The sequence below is a fragment of the Neophocaena asiaeorientalis genome, unplaced genomic scaffold (assembly GCF_003031525.2).
Source record: "Neophocaena asiaeorientalis asiaeorientalis breed wild unplaced genomic scaffold, Neophocaena_asiaeorientalis_V1.1 scaffold248, whole genome shotgun sequence".
In the NCBI taxonomy this organism is placed as follows: Eukaryota; Metazoa; Chordata; class Mammalia; order Artiodactyla; family Phocoenidae; genus Neophocaena; species Neophocaena asiaeorientalis.
Window position 1 is genome coordinate 715,439 of NW_020185320.1, and position 15,614 is coordinate 731,052.

General features: G+C 41.7%; 1 protein-coding gene across 1 annotated transcript; it reads right to left on the reverse strand.

The window, feature by feature from the left end:
- Positions 1–9,573: 9,573 nt before the first annotated feature.
- Positions 9,574–10,671, reverse strand: HTR1E (5-hydroxytryptamine receptor 1E). The gene has a single exon (XM_024733725.1). The coding sequence runs from the start codon at positions 10,669–10,671 to the stop codon at positions 9,574–9,576; it is 1,098 nt and encodes a 365-aa protein (XP_024589493.1).
- Between the last annotated feature and the right edge of the window lie 4,943 nt (positions 10,672–15,614).

Here is a 15,614-nt window from a genome sequence, read left to right on the forward strand (position 1 = left end):
AACCTCAAGGATCTGGAGCATAGTTTGGGGACCGGAAGGCTGTCAGGAATTGTAAGAGGCAGCTCTTGATGACAGGTGACACTGTTAGTTCCTTGGGAGCAGGAATTAACTGAGCTTCATTCTACCCCTTTGCCATGGATGTGAGGTGGCTACTCTTTTTGTTTCAACTCCCCTTTGCTTATCTTTCTACTCCTGCTTCCCTTGACAGCGGAATGTCTCTTCATATATTTTTCGTTCAAATTTTTGAGAGGTAAGAATGTCATCGTTGCAACTTATCACTTTCTGTCTGGGGGGAGCTTTTGTACCAGGCTACCCCATAGCACACAGCCAGCCTGTAGACACAGTTGTTCTTGGGGCCGGTGCCTGCTGCCCTGACCAATCAGCTGATGGATGATAGGGGAGAGGGCGTCACATGGTACCACGTGGTGGATTGTGGTTCAAGAACCACCTAGAGATGCTTTACTCTGTTGTGCCTGTGTCTCCTAACCCATTTAGAAGGAGTTTATGGGCAAGTCAGGTGTTCTAAGGCAAGATGTCTTGGCTATAGACATATTTTGGAAACTCTGATCATGATTTCTCCTAGGTATTACCAGTGAGGCTGAGATCCCCATAGGCTCCTGTTCCAGTTTGTACTGTATCCAGCAATCATACATGAAATGACATGTGCATACATGGTACACCGGATGTTGCATTTCTAATTGGAATCATTCAATCAAGGACACTTGCCTGTATCAAACGTACCTTTGCTTTCCTTACTGTGCTTGAGGACATTGTTTTTGTTTCTACGGGTGTGTGTGTGTGTGTGTGTGTGATTAGAAAGGGAAGTCAGGCCTTAGTTCTTCATTAGTGAGAAACTGATAAGAAGTATTCAGGTAAAGTTGTCAGGTAAGAAGACGCATGCTGCCTCAAAAGTTTTATTGTCTATGTCAACAACATTTACCTTATGGATGTTCTTTTTTAAAATAAATTTATTTATTTTATTTTTTGGCTGCATTGGGTCTTTGTTGCTGTGCGCGGGCTTTCTCTAGGTGCGTTGAGCAGGGGTTACTCTCCGTTGCAGTGTGTGGGCTTCTCATTGCAGTGCCTTCTCTTGCTGTGGAGCACAGGCCCTAGGTGCACAGGCTTCAGTAGTTGTGGCACACAGGCTCAGTAGTTGTGGCTTGTGGGCTCTAGAGTGCAGGCTAGTAGTTGTGGCACATGGGCTTAGTTGCTCTGTGGCATGTGGGATCTTCCCGGACCAGGGCTTGAACCCGTGTCCCCTGCATTGGCAGGTGGATTCTTAACCATCGCACCACCAGGGAAGTCCCTGGATGTTCTTCTTGTTCTCTATAAAACACCTCTTTTTCCCCCACCTGCAAAGTACAGCTAGAAAGGATGGCTGATGGTTCAGCTTGCAGCCTTAGCTTTTTTATATCACTGCTTCATGCCTCTGAATGTGTAGTTTATCAGCATCCTTTTTTTAACTGACCTGCATAGACACTTTTGTTATATTGCCCGACTTGGTCTCCTTTGTTATCCAAATTCCAACTCAGGCTTGATTGCTTAACTGAGTAATTGATTTATTCATTTGACAATTTCTTTTTTTTTCTTTTTTTTTTATGTTTGCTTTTTTTTTTTTTCTAAACATCTTTATTGGGGTATAATTGCTTTACAATGGTGTGTTAGTTTCTGCTTTACAACAAAGTGAATCAGTTATACATATACATATGTTCCCATATGTCTTCCCTCTTGCGTCTCCCTCCCTCCCACCCTCCCTATCCCACCCCTCCAGGCTGTCACAAAGCACCGAGCTAATATCCTGTGCCTTGTGGCTGCTTCCCCTTAGCTATCTACCTTACTACGTTTGTTAGTGTGTATATGTCCATGACTCTCTCTCACATTTCCTACTTCACTGCTCCCTCCCACTGATGCAGGTGCCGTCCTTATTCTTTTGTCTCTGTTTTTTCTTTTTTTCTTTTGCCCTACCCAGGTACGTGGGGAGTTTCTTGCCTTTTGGGAGGTCTGAGGTCTTCTGCCAGCCTTCAGTAGGTGTTCTGTAGGAGTTGTTCCACGTGTAGATGTATTTCTGGTGTATCCGTGGGGAGGAAGGCGATCTCCGCGTCTTACTCTTCCGCCATCTTCAAGGTCCCCCCTCCGACAATTTCTTATTGAGTGCTTAACCATGAAACAGAAACACTTGGGGTCACTGGCCTATTATTAGACTGCTTACAAGTCTAAATTTTCCTCAGAGAACTGTTTCCATCGCCATTTCTTTGGATGTCTTCATAAATTGGCATTTCCTAAATCATCCCTTGACATATGACTGTTTGATACCACATGAACTGGAAAAACATGTCCATATGACCTTGTTTCTTGTATCTATGTTGTTCATACATTTTCTTTGAAGAACCATTCATTCTTTTCCATTCTTCAGAGCTTCTGGTATCACCTTCACTTTCCCTAAGAATCAGATGAGCAAAATGCTCTCCTCTGCCTCATTTTTCCCTCATCCTCTTAGCAAAGGCAATGTTTATAAATCCCTCTAAAATTATATTTTATCCAAATAGAAAATAAATATAATCAGCTTACTACAAATCTGCCTTGAAGACCAGGGTCTCATAGTCTTACACCTAGATTTTCTGTCCTCTTTTCCCTTTTATTTTCCCCTTACAGAGATCCCAGTGCTTAAGTAGATGCCAAACTCATGCCAGATTCTCACTTGGTGTTTGTGGACCCAAAACCATCACCAATATTATCTTCTGACCTCTACTCTTTCCATTGCTCTATTCTTGCTTTCTTCATATCATTGCTGTTATACCTTTTTCTTTTTCAATGAAAAGTTTCCATAATCTACCCACACTCATGGCAGATGGTCAGTCAGTATTCTTTGAGTACCTAAGACTTTGCTGATACTATTTTCCAGCTCCTCTTGTTGCTGTTTCTTTTGTATCATCACTGTCCTGATGCCTTCTTTTCTTTATAAATATTTGACAATTCCGCTTCTGCATAGAGAAGGGACCCTCCTTACCCAGGACATACTTCTGCTTCTGAATTTCTTAAAGTCTGTAATCAATGTGTTCATTTCAATTAAATTCAGCAGACATATAAATTATATAAATTGAATGCGACTACGTACCACCCTCTGTGCTGGGTGCTGGGAGCTTCCAGGGAGCCAACAGATTACTTTCCTGAAGCAGTTCTCCCCTCAGAGAGATTCCCTTCTGTTATGAAGGGAATAATTTCAACCCTTTTTTATGGCAAGGCTGAAGCCTGCTGTGAATTCCCCAGGGTTTATGGGGCGAAAGGAGGATAATTTAAGGATCCTGGATGATTTAAGGGTCCCAGGAACATCCAGTATCTTCCTTTCTACCATTTGAAATAGCTCTTCTTCCTACTGACAGGTATCTAAGATTGTCTTTTAATTCTAAGCCTGAGGTGACTTAGGTGAGACTTCAGTTTTCAAAAACATTTCCAGCAGGTAAGGATATGAGTTAGTCCTTTGAAGCATCAATATCTCCTCTTTGATGATAGACATTTTATTGGGTCCCTTTTCTTAATGACCTCTGCCGGTGTCACAGGAAACTCTCTAACCATTGTGGTGTCTGTATGTGTTGGACTGACCCTCATTTTGATATTGGCAGATTCAAATTAGTCTCGAGCCTTTGAAACCCTCCATGGTTTACAATAAAAGTTCATAGGCAGCACTTTCACCATGCATAGCCTTTAAGTTCTCAAATATCCCCAAGCCAACACCGGAATTAACATTAGACCCCTGAGTATCCCCACGCTGATGCTGATACACCTGGAGTTTTCAGCAGGTGGTGATAATGGTGGTAATGGTATTCTGGGTGGGGCAATTCTTTATTGAGTGGGACTGGCTTTTATTTTTAAAAAATATTTATTTATTTATTTGGCTGCACCGGGTCTTAGTTGCAGCACACAGGATCTTTAGTTGCAGCATGTGGGATCTAGTTCCCTGACCAGGGATCAGACGGAGGCCCCCTGCACTGAGGGCGTGGAGACTTAACCGCTGGACCACCAGGGAAGTCCTGGCTTTTTTTTAATTGCAGGATTTAGCCTCCTTGTCTCCTACTACAAAATGCCACTGGTGTTCTCTACTGAAATAACTAAATGTGCTCACAGACATTCCCAAATACCTCTTAGAACCACTGTGTGATGTTCAGACATGTTCCCATCTCATTAATCACTTTTCCTTATTTCCTGCTGATTATAGTTGATAATTTTAGGCACAGTGCCTTTTCACATGTTGCTCTTGGTGGCCCTTGTAAACTGAAAAAGATTTCATCCCATTCTCATATACAATGGTTGTCACTGTCTCATCACTTTTAATTTAAAAATTACCTTTACTTGTATTTCTGTTGTAGTCATATACTCCTTTTTGCTGTTTTTTTCTAATGTTCTCACTGTTTTTGTAAATACTGTACATAATGAAGTTATGTGTAGAAGGCCTTAAAAATTAAGCAAACACAGCAAATAAGCAAACACACATGAGTAGACTAAGACCAACGTGATGGTCGAAACTAAAATGACTTGTACAGGAAACCAGCAGAGTTAGTTGCCGGATGTTGCTCTGCAGCTGACCTTGTACACAATTATCAGAGTTTGCAAACTGAAGTTCATAAGTGTGGACGGCCTATACAGTTATTCAAAGCAGATAGTAGTAGCAATGCTACTAGGGGTACTTACTGACACCAGTTACAACCAAAGCTTCTACCAGGTCTCCAAGGGAGTGACATGTGCAAGTACTCTTTTACCAAGTACACAAACCAGGAAGTCCTAATTTATTAGTTAATGGAGGTGATTGAAATGTCACCCCTGGGTTTTACTTTTAATCTGCTAATGTTTACCCTAGAAACACTGACCATATCAGAAGGTACTGTTACTTCACTCAAGCTTTAATTTAAAGGGGCAATAGTGGTCAATAGCAGCTAGCCCTATCAGTTAAATGAGTAAACCAAACAACAGAATTTTTTTCAACAGGTTTGATTTATACTAGGAAACATATGCAGATTCTTTGCTAAGGGCAGCGGTGGGTAGGTATGAGAAAATATATTTAATTAGGATTTATCTAGTAAATTAGAAATGAGATTTATCTAGTAAATTAGGAATGAAATTTATCTAGTTAGTGAAAGTGAGTAAGTGAAAATTAGTTATGCTTCTGCTTCTTTGTTTTTTATTTCTTTAGACTCTTAAAAATTTTTAACTCTTGGGCTTCCCTGGTGGCGCAGTGGTTGAGAGTCCGCCTGCCGATGCAGGGGACACAGGTTCATGCCCCAGTCCGGGAAGATCCCACATGCCGCGGAGTGGCTGGGCCCGTGAGCCATGGCCGCTGAGCCTGCGTGTCCGGAGCCTGTGCTTCGCAACGGGAGAGGCCACAACAGTGAGAGGCCCGCGTACCGCAAAAAAAAAAAATAATAAAATAAATAAATTAAAAAAAAATAAAAATTTTAAACTCTTATAATTGCCAAGAATTTTCAATGATGACATATGGGGGGGTGATAAGAAAGCAAGCGAGTTGCCCTTATAGTTTTTAGATATTATAGATATTACAGTTATGATAAATACTAGATTTTCAGCATAGGCACGATCTCAGTTAAATCACCTGTAATTTAAATCTCAACATCCTGGTACATAGATCACCATTAGCTGGACAGCTGTCTGACTTGCCTTGTAATATTTGAGCTGCACATACAGAAACCAATATCCCCTTGTGGAAAAGACTGCTCATTAGCCCCTTGTATCCATCCTCTCCTGCTTCCTTTTGTTATAAAGTTCTCACTTTAAGCAAGGCACATGGTTGCCCACTAGAGATTCACCCCCTTATTCTCTTTTACAGCTTGGTGTGGCCATGTGACCAAGTTATTGTCAATGGGCTATAAGGAGAGGTAAATGTGTACAATTTCCACATGACTTCCTTAAAAGGAAGTTGTTTGCTCTCCATTTCTTTCTCCTCCGTTCTATGTACTGGAACGTGGATGTGATTGTGAGTCAGCTTTGGCCATGCAGACGAGGACAAGCCTTGAGGGGACGGCAGAGCCACAAAATGGAAGGACCTGAGTCCCTGGAGGACATCGTGGAGCAGAGTCTCCTGCTCACTCTGGGCTGCCCTCCTACCTCTTGATGTCATGTGAGAGAGAAAGAAACTATCTTGTTTGAACTACTATACTTGGGGGTCTCTCCTTTGAGAGCAGCTTAGCTTGAATCCTAACCAGTAAAGGACACTCATGTATTCAGTGGAGAGAGAAATCCATTTTCTTTCCATGTGGAAGCATTCCTAGCAGTTTTTGAACAAAGATGGGAATGATAGGGTAAGTTTTAAAGAAAAAGGAAGTGTGTTATTACATCATAGGATTTTAACAGTTTGGTTTTCTCACTGAGAGAACATTGCACATTTACATTTCTTTTCTGGGAACATTTATTGAGTGCCTACTGTGTGTAAAACACTGTAGGAGGCCCTGGGGATACAGAGATGAAACAGACACAGTTCCTGCCCTCAAGGAGCTCACAATCTACTATAGCAGACAGAAGAAATATACAAACAAATGCACTACAAGATAGGATGCATATAACAATAGAGATCCCAGTGAGCTTCTTCGGGAGCATAGAGCTGGGAGAGGACTTTCACATGACAGAGAAGGAAGGAGGACCTCAGGAAGGCTTTGCAGAAGAGACTGCATTTGCACTCCATGGTGAAGGACTGGGAGAAGAAAGATGGGAAGCCAGGGGGTCAGGTTTCTGGAGCAGTGGGGACAAATGTTAGGGGAGCTTAGAAAACACAGGAAATCTCCAGAGTTTTCTGGAATATGAGGTGGGTGGGAAGAAGTGCTGAGACTTAATTCTGGAAATGTGGTTTGAGGCCACATAGTGAAGAAGCCTTGAATGTTATATTTAGGAATTTTAATTTATTTTGTACTGGTGGGAAAATACTAAGGGATTTTGTGCACTGAAGTTAGAAATCGACAGGACATTCTAGGAGACTGAATCTCAGGCTTTAGCATGCACCAGAATCTCCTAGAGGGCTTGTTAAGATAGAGATGGATGCCCCCCCACTTAGAATTTCTGACATGGTGGGTCTTCAATGGGGCCCTAGACTTTGCATTTCTAACAAGTTCCCAGGTGATACTGACGCTGCTGGTCTGGAGATGTTGCTTTGAGAACCACTGTTCTAGGAAAATGTATCTGGCAGGTGTGCAGGGGCAGAGTGGCAGGTGTGCAGGGGCACAGTTGCAGGTGAGGGGTCCAGAGGTAGGTGGATCAGATAAGAGGATTGGTCCAGGGGAGAGGACCAAGTTATTGGAGAAGAGGGGTGAATATACAAACATTGCTACAGAGGTAAATGGATAAGACTTTTATACTATCTGGATGTGAGAGACAAGCTACAAAGAGAGAGAATCTCATTGACCTAATGTGAATGATAAAAAGCATGGTAATCCTGTTATCTGATATTGAGAAGGTGGAAAAGGAGAAGGTATGAGTGTGGGAAATTATCATGAGTTCAGTTTAGAAAGGCTGTGTTTGAGGCACCAATAGAGTGTTAGTAGGGAGATGTTCACCAGACATAATTCATGGGTCTAGGGTTTGAGAAAGAGAGAGATCAGAATTAGAGACACACATTTTAGAGCCTCAGGCATGGAACTATTTGTGGAAATGATGGAGGTTGGGGTGGAGTATGAATATATGGGAGGTGAGAGCTGAGGATAAACCCCTAGGATGAAGAAAAGGAGGCAAAGAATGAGAAGGTAGCTGGAGAACCAGGTTAGTAAAGGGATCCTGGAAGGCATGGGCTTAAACAAGAAAGGGATAGTTAGCTGTTTTAACTGATGAGAGTGGGAAGTAGATAAGGACAGAGGAAAGGACACTGGATTTGCCCATTGGCAAGTCACCGATACCCTTTGGGAGATCAGTTTTGGGGGAACTGGCGGGGGCGCATACCCAGATGGCAAAGGAGAGAAAAGTTAGTGGAAGGAGAGAAGTGGAGGTAGAACGAGCAGGTTGATGACTGGGGAGACTCAGATGGGAGAGTGTGGAGAGAGATGGAGCAGGGGCCGGAAGGAGAAGTAGGGCTGGAGGACATTGGTTCTAATGTCTAAGAGACTTGAGCAAACTGATGGGTGAGATTAAAGAAAAGTGGGGAGAGGAAGGGATGGTGGGAGGGAGGGAGAGAGAGAGAGAGAGAGAGGAAAGTAGCAAGATTACAGAAAATTTGAGAGGGGATAGAACTAAGGGGTAAAACATGGAGGTGGAAGTGGGCAAGGGGCAAAGCAATGTCTTCTTGACAAACAAACAAGAGACGTGATCTGGGGGGAGTGAAGAGGTGGGAGAGGCTGTGGATGGGAGATGAGGAGAAGAGGTCTAGAACAGTCACTTACTGAGGAGTGTCCAAGAACTTCCACCCTTTCAGTCCCTTCTGTCATCACTCTTGACTTAGTGACGAGCTCCACCATATGACTAGAGCCATCAGTCCAAGTTGGCCACGCACTGTGTGGCCTTGGGTCCCGCCTGCAGCCTCCTGGATTCCAGGAGACACAATTTCATACTCATTTGCTAGTGGATGGCCTTTGCTGTAAACACAGATTTTCAATTTTTAATTTTTTTTCCAAGTGCACAGCTGGTAACTTAATGAGCAACAGTCTCCAACAAAGTTCTTCAGGTAATGGATTCTCTCATTTGATCCCTGCACCCCTTAATGGGTTCAGCAGCTTAATACTGCTTTAAAAGTTCTCCACATTTGACTTGTACTCACACCTTAATCCTGCTAGAATGGGAGAGTGTACTCGAGGCTTAGCTGGGACACTTCTTAGAACTGGAGGAGGCCCAATATGTCTGTCAGGTTAAATAGCAACAAAATGACCAATTTCCATGATTGTTTTATAATACTATTTGCTTATGTTTCACATTCATAGTCAAAGACCTAGGAAAGTGCCAGTACATTCATTCCAAGTTCTGTTTAGAGAATGAGGATGTGTATTTAATCATGAACTAAGAAGACATGCCAGCTGTACTATCTGTGTTGGAAAGGAGTGGGCCACGTAATCATAATAAGTGGCTTTAGATCAGGTCTGCAAGCAGTAGATGACAGCACACCACTTTTTTTTCTTTTAATGCTTTATGTGGTCATGCAGTTTCCACTGGAATTGGTAAGCATTTGGATCCATATGCTCAGAACTAATGCCACACACCAGGGCAAGTTATCAGATATTTGATTTATAAGTAATAAGAAATTCTCCAAATGAAGATTTATTTTGGTATTCTTTAATTGCAGGGTTAACTGAAATGGCTAAAAAAGTGAAAAATATTTACTATTTTACCTTATTATTACTGCTGTGAAATTTCTGTTTTTGTATGATAGTGTTTATTTGCAATTAGATACCACAAATAAGACCAGAGGTAGAAAACAGCACACCCAATAACAAGCCTCAAACAAAACAGAAAACAAACAAACAAACAAAAACCAAGACCACACATACTTACAAACCTCCTGAACCAACTAAGTTCAAGAATTAATAAGTTGTACCCCTTACCCCTGTGCACTCACGAGGCTGGTAAAAGTCATGCCTTCCAGCTTTTTACAATCTAACTATGTTCTCGGCACCGAATAAGCTTTTTAAAAGCCAGCTTGAAGTCTTCATTAAAACTTGTGTAGAGCAGAGGGTTGATCAGAGAATTAACATAACCAAGCCATGTCAAAAAATCGGCCACTTCAGAGGACACGGTGTAGATGCTTAGACCTACAATCAGCTCTTTGATGAAGAATGGCAGCCAGGACAAGATGAATGCACCCAAAATCAGTCCGAGGATGCGTGCTGCCTTGCGCTCCCTGGTACTGGAGATTTGCTGGCGTTCTCCCGGGGTATCTAGGTCATGGGCAAAGGGAGGGATCCTGATGGAGGTGTGGATCTTTTCAAACTCTGTGGGAGGGTCTGAGGTGGAGAAGTCAGACACACAGAAAGTCTGTGTCAGTTTACAACTGGCGAACGAATTTTGGCTATCCGTGCTTCTGTTGCTTAAGTGCCGGCTCGATCCTCTTTTCTGGTAAAGGCTCTTGGCTGCATGGTAAATCCGGTAATAGAGAATCAGTATCAAAGTCAAGGGGATGTAAAATGCCCCAAGTGTGGAGTAAATGGTGTAGATGATGTGGTCGTGCTGGATGGTGCACTGACTAGGGGGCAGGCTGAGTTGGCGGTGGCTCCTCCAGAACAGAGGGGGCATGGAGATGAAGACGGAGATGGTCCAGACCGTGAGGATCATCAGCCCGGCCCTCTTGGCGGTCCTCTTCCTGGCATACTCAATAGCGTTGGTGATGGCCCAGTACCTGTCCAGGGCAATCACACAGAGATGAAGGATGGAGCAGGTGCAGCAGGTCATGTCCACACTCAGCCACACCTCACAGATGAAGTACCCCAGCTTCCAGCTGTCCGTGACGATGTATGTGATGCTCAAGGGCATGACGAGCACGGCCACCAGGAGGTCCGTCACAGCCAGAGAACAGATCAGGTAGTTGGCAGGCTGGTGGAGCTTCTTGGTGGTGCAGATGGCCGTGATCACGGCTGAGTTTAGCAGCATGGTCAGGGCGGTGATGATCACCAGAGTCATGGAAATGAGCATCTTCTCAGTGATGGTCTTGGGTCTCACAGCCACACTGGCTTCTGGGGTACAGTTAGTGATGTTCATTTTCCCCTGTTCTAATCTACACTGTGGAGAAGCTGATGGTTATTTTCCTGCAGTTGGAAACTATGTAGACTTGAAAATCTCTCATTTGTAAGGAGGCGGTAATTTTTTCTTCAGCTGCATAGTCTCTTGGGTTCCATTTCGTGTGGGTAAAGGGAAGCACCACAGCATTTCTTCTGAATGGAGGGTTCCTGGAAAATAGTATGCTACTGGTTAATGAATGAAAAAGCCATATTCTTCATGGACATACATACACTAGCAAATGTAAAATAGATAGCTAGTGGGAAGCAGCCCCATAGCACAGGGAGATCAGCTTGGTGCTTTGTGACCACCTAGAGGGATGGGAGAGGGAGGATGGGAGGGAGATGCAAGAAGGAGGAGATATGGGGATATATGTATATGTATAGCTGATTCACTTTGTTATAAAACAGAAACTAACACACCATTGTAAAGCAATTATACTCCAATAAAGATATATTTTTTAAAAAGCCATATTCTTTTACCTGGAAGACAAAATGACAGTATTTTGGTATTCATAAAATCTTTACATATTTTTGATATAATTTTTTTATTATTTGAATGTAATCTTCATCTTTTTTAAAAATTGAAGTATAGCTGGTATACAATATTATATAACGTAGAGGTGTACAATATAGTGATTCACAATTTTTTTTTTTTTTTTGTCAGTGTGGCATGTGGGATCTTTTTTCCCTGACCAGGGATTGAACCCGTGCCCGTTGTAGTGGAAGCGTGGAGTCTTAACCACTGGACCTCCAGGGAAGTCCCGTGAGTCACAATTTTTAAAGGTTATACTCTATTTATTGTTATTATAAAGTATTGGCTATAGTCCCTGTGCTGTACAATATATCTTTGTAGCTTATTTTTTATTTTATTTTATTTTTATTTTTTTGTGGTACGCGGGCCTCTCACTATTGTGGCCTCTCCCGCTGCGGAGCAACAGGCTCCGGAGGTGCAGGCTCAGCGGCCATGGCTCACCGGCCCAGCCGCTCCGTGGCATGTGGGATCTTCCTGGACCGGGGCACGAACCCGTGTCCCCTGCATCGGCAGGGGGGGGACCCACCCCTGTGCCACCAGGGAAGCCCTGTAGCTTATTTTATACATAATAGATTCTATACGTAATACAATCTATTATGTATACTTCTTAATCCTCTACCCCTATACAGCCCCTCCTCCCTTCCCTCTCCCCACTGGTAACCACTAGTTTGTTCTCTATATCTGTGAGTCTGTTTCTTTTTTGTTATATTCACTAATAAACTTCATCTTTACATTATTATTCAAATGCTACATTTTAAAAAAATTCCCAAACTCTTTATGAGGAAGACATTATCAAATTTTAATTCTATCTTGCCACCCAAATTACTGCCTCATTTAAATTTATAAGGCTTTTTACACTTGGAAACATATATTCACATAATATCACGCTTTAAAAATTCTGGGACCATTACATTAAAGGAAAAATTATATTGTTTATAATAAGAAGCCTTCAAACCAGATTTTAAAGTTTCACAGCAAATATTTAACTTCAGAGATATTTTAGTGTCGCAATGGGATGGTGCAATTTCGTCTAATTATTTCTGACATTTTACGTATCCCACTGTGCCTTTCTCTGGAGAAAAGAGAGAAAAAAGCATATAATGTTACTTTGATGTTTATGGCAAATTGTTCTCAGAGTAATACAGTAAATTGACTATGAAACAGAATGATCACCAAGCTCAAAGATCTCTATATTTTTTAAAATGTGTTTAGTTTTGGTTAACATTTGTGTTTATCTATCCATCTATCTATCTATCATCTCTCTAACTACCTATCTGTCTTGTCACCTGTCTACTGGAACACTGTCATTAAGCTGGGCAGTCAATGAGATAGTCAGTGACATTTACTGAATGCATAGTTGTAAGGAATTTTAAAAAAATAAAGTCAAATATAAATGTATATTCATGAGAATAAGTCAATCAAAATCTGCATAGGAATATTCATGGCTAATGACTATTGGTTAGAACACAGATCAAATCTGATTTGACTCTATGACATTAGGTCCAGGAAAACTTCAGAGAAATACTGGTGTTTCAGCAGTTTTAAGAAGGGACATAGATTGTTGTGGATTAGGCCCAACAGACATACTGACTTCAGTGGAGGATGAGGGCAAGAGCAGCTGAGACATGTGTGAAATGGGAGTGAAGGTGGGTAAGAGGTCTTTGGATAAAGTGGAAATTGGAAGGCAGTGGGCAGGAATCAAAATCTCCAGCCTGGATGAGATTTAGCTCTAAATTTAATTTCTCCTGTTTATAGGGCAAAAACCAAGAAGAGGGTAAATGAGGATCATTTATCTTTTAGACACAGAAAATGAAAGAAAATAATGATGATTTCCCTAAAGATCAGAAATGAGGCAGTTATTTTTAAGATAGTCTGTATCTTTCTTCTGCCTGTTTCTATGATGTTTTACAGTGTTTCTGTGGATGTACCTACTTTTTTTCCTCCTTTTTTTGGCTGCATGGCACTGCATGTGGGATCTTAGTTTCCCCAACCAGGGATGGAATCCATGCCCCCTGCAGTGGGAGCACGGAGTCTTAATCACTGGATGGCCAGGGAAGTCCCTGGATGTACTTCAGAAGTCCACTTTTGAATGTCTTGTGTTTCTCTAGTTCTTTCAGGGGACTTGTGCCATCAACAATTCCTTCTTTCTTATAAATGGAATATTTTTTTCGCCGCTGGTACCTTTCCCTCCTTTTATAATCAGTTTAAATGTGCATGTATATTTGAGACCAGGCTATAAAACTGAAAGAATATGGGCTCTGGAATCAGACAGACATGGGTTCAGATCCCAGCTAAGCCATCTACTAGCTGCTTGGGGCAACTTCTCTACATTTTTCCTGGTGTCTTATGTCTTTATCTCTCCATTTTGACCCCTTTCTGTTTAATAAAATGAAATAAAGTTGTTTTTTTCTCCAAATATTAATCCTTAGCTATGTGTTTCTTGGGTTCTTGAGGTTTGTGGGGTTGAGTAGTTCTCAGTAAAAAGGCTTTTCCACTCCGATTGTAAGATTAAGAGCATACAGTAGCATGAATAAGGGACAGAAAACTTTAGAAATTTCAATTTGATTATAGAGGCAATTAGGAAATGCATTAATTTTGAAAGTGTGCAGTAAAAAAAAAATCAGAATAATTTCAGCTTCATAGAGCTTTTAAAAGCTGCTCTATTTAGCTGAGCTCCCATAACTCCTACTTGTAATTTCTCTGGTGACACTATTTTGCTCCTTATTTTGTAACTATTTATTTTTCATTCCCCTCATCAGACTGTATATTTCTGGAGGGTAGGATGTATGCCTGATTCATCTTCTTAGCTTTAAATTAAATTTAATTTCTAGTTAAATTAGTAAAAACATTACGGTTTGAGGGGACTGCATTGTCAGCTCTTTAATGTGACTTCCTGGTTTATTTGTGCCTGAGCCTCTCAGAGTAGAAGTTTTCTATCCTTGTATTGTCAGCCACCCTAAACTCCTGCACACATCCAACTTGCCATCTTTCATCTGTTTTCATTTAACAATATATCTTGAAGTTTGTTCCATAGCAACACATGTAACACATTCTTTCAGATGGCTGGGTAAGATCCCCTGGGGGGTGATGATAAACTGAACAAGTGTGGAGTAACTGGGCTTTGGAGCTCTTCACTGTTTAAAAAAATCAGGTAGGTAAGGAGGAACCTGCAGATCAGAGGACAAGAAAAGCTCCTGAGGTGGAGGAGAACGAGGAGAGAGAATTCCATGCCACGACCATATGAAGGAAGTGTATTAAGTAAGAGAGCGTGATCCACTGTGTAAACACTGCTGACAGACTGTGGATGGGCTGGGCAATCCGGGTGACATCCATGACCTTGACAAGAGTCATCTGGTGCCGTGGTGGAGTTTACTGAAATGGGGAGCAGAAAAATAAGGTGGTGGATGTGGAGGGAAATGTGGAGTCAGGGTTGTTTTCTTTTTAAGATGAGAGGTTGTCTTTTTAAACCAGGCTGTTCATAGTTTTCTTTACTGCTACATTCAATATCCTTTGTATTGGGATGGGGAGCATTTGTGGAGTGAGTGAAATGTAAAAGAGGAAGCAGGAAAGCCGTAAGGAGGAGGCTCAAGTCAGTCAGTGGGGCCTCGGGACACCAGGTAAGTAGAATTCCCTGAGCAATTTAAGGGATCATGCTGGGGGCGGTGAAGGGGCCAGAGATACAGCCATATTCAGGAAATGACCCAACCTCAATTGTCTTGGCTTCCTTTTATAAGAAAATAACACAGTTGATAATCACTACCAACTCCTTAGGAGGTAGTATGATTTCTAATTAGAACAGAGCTTGTTACACAGCACCTGAAAAATCTCTTAAGCATCTTTAGCTTCTCACATAGTGCTGCGGGAGGGACTCTAATAACACTTCAGTCGAAACACATTCTGTAGAACCAAGGCAAATACTGATAGCAACACACCAAATTTCATTAGTCCCCTGGAATGGAAAATTAACTGCAGTAATTGTAGCTAAAACCAGTCATATCCTATCAGGAGTTGATGCAGGAACATCTTGGGGGGTTTATAACTTTCAGTTTCTGCTCTAATTATGACATGGAAAATACCGATGCAGTCCAAAGCCATATTTAAATACTTTTTCATTAGGATTATGAATAGGAGAGAATCACTCTAAACCAAACAGCTCAGTGTATGCTGCTTCCATTTACCGAGATGCTTCAGAGCCTCTGATTTATACTATCCCAGTGATGGTCAGAGCACCAGTCACCAGAGTTATGAGCACACTCAACTCCTTTCTAATTTTACCTTCTTATCTAGTCTCCTATTGGTTTTAGATAACTTGCTATAAATATTCTTTCATCTCTTCTTTGATTGTTTTCATTTTGCCCTAATTTCTTCAAATCATGAAAAAAGCCCCTCAG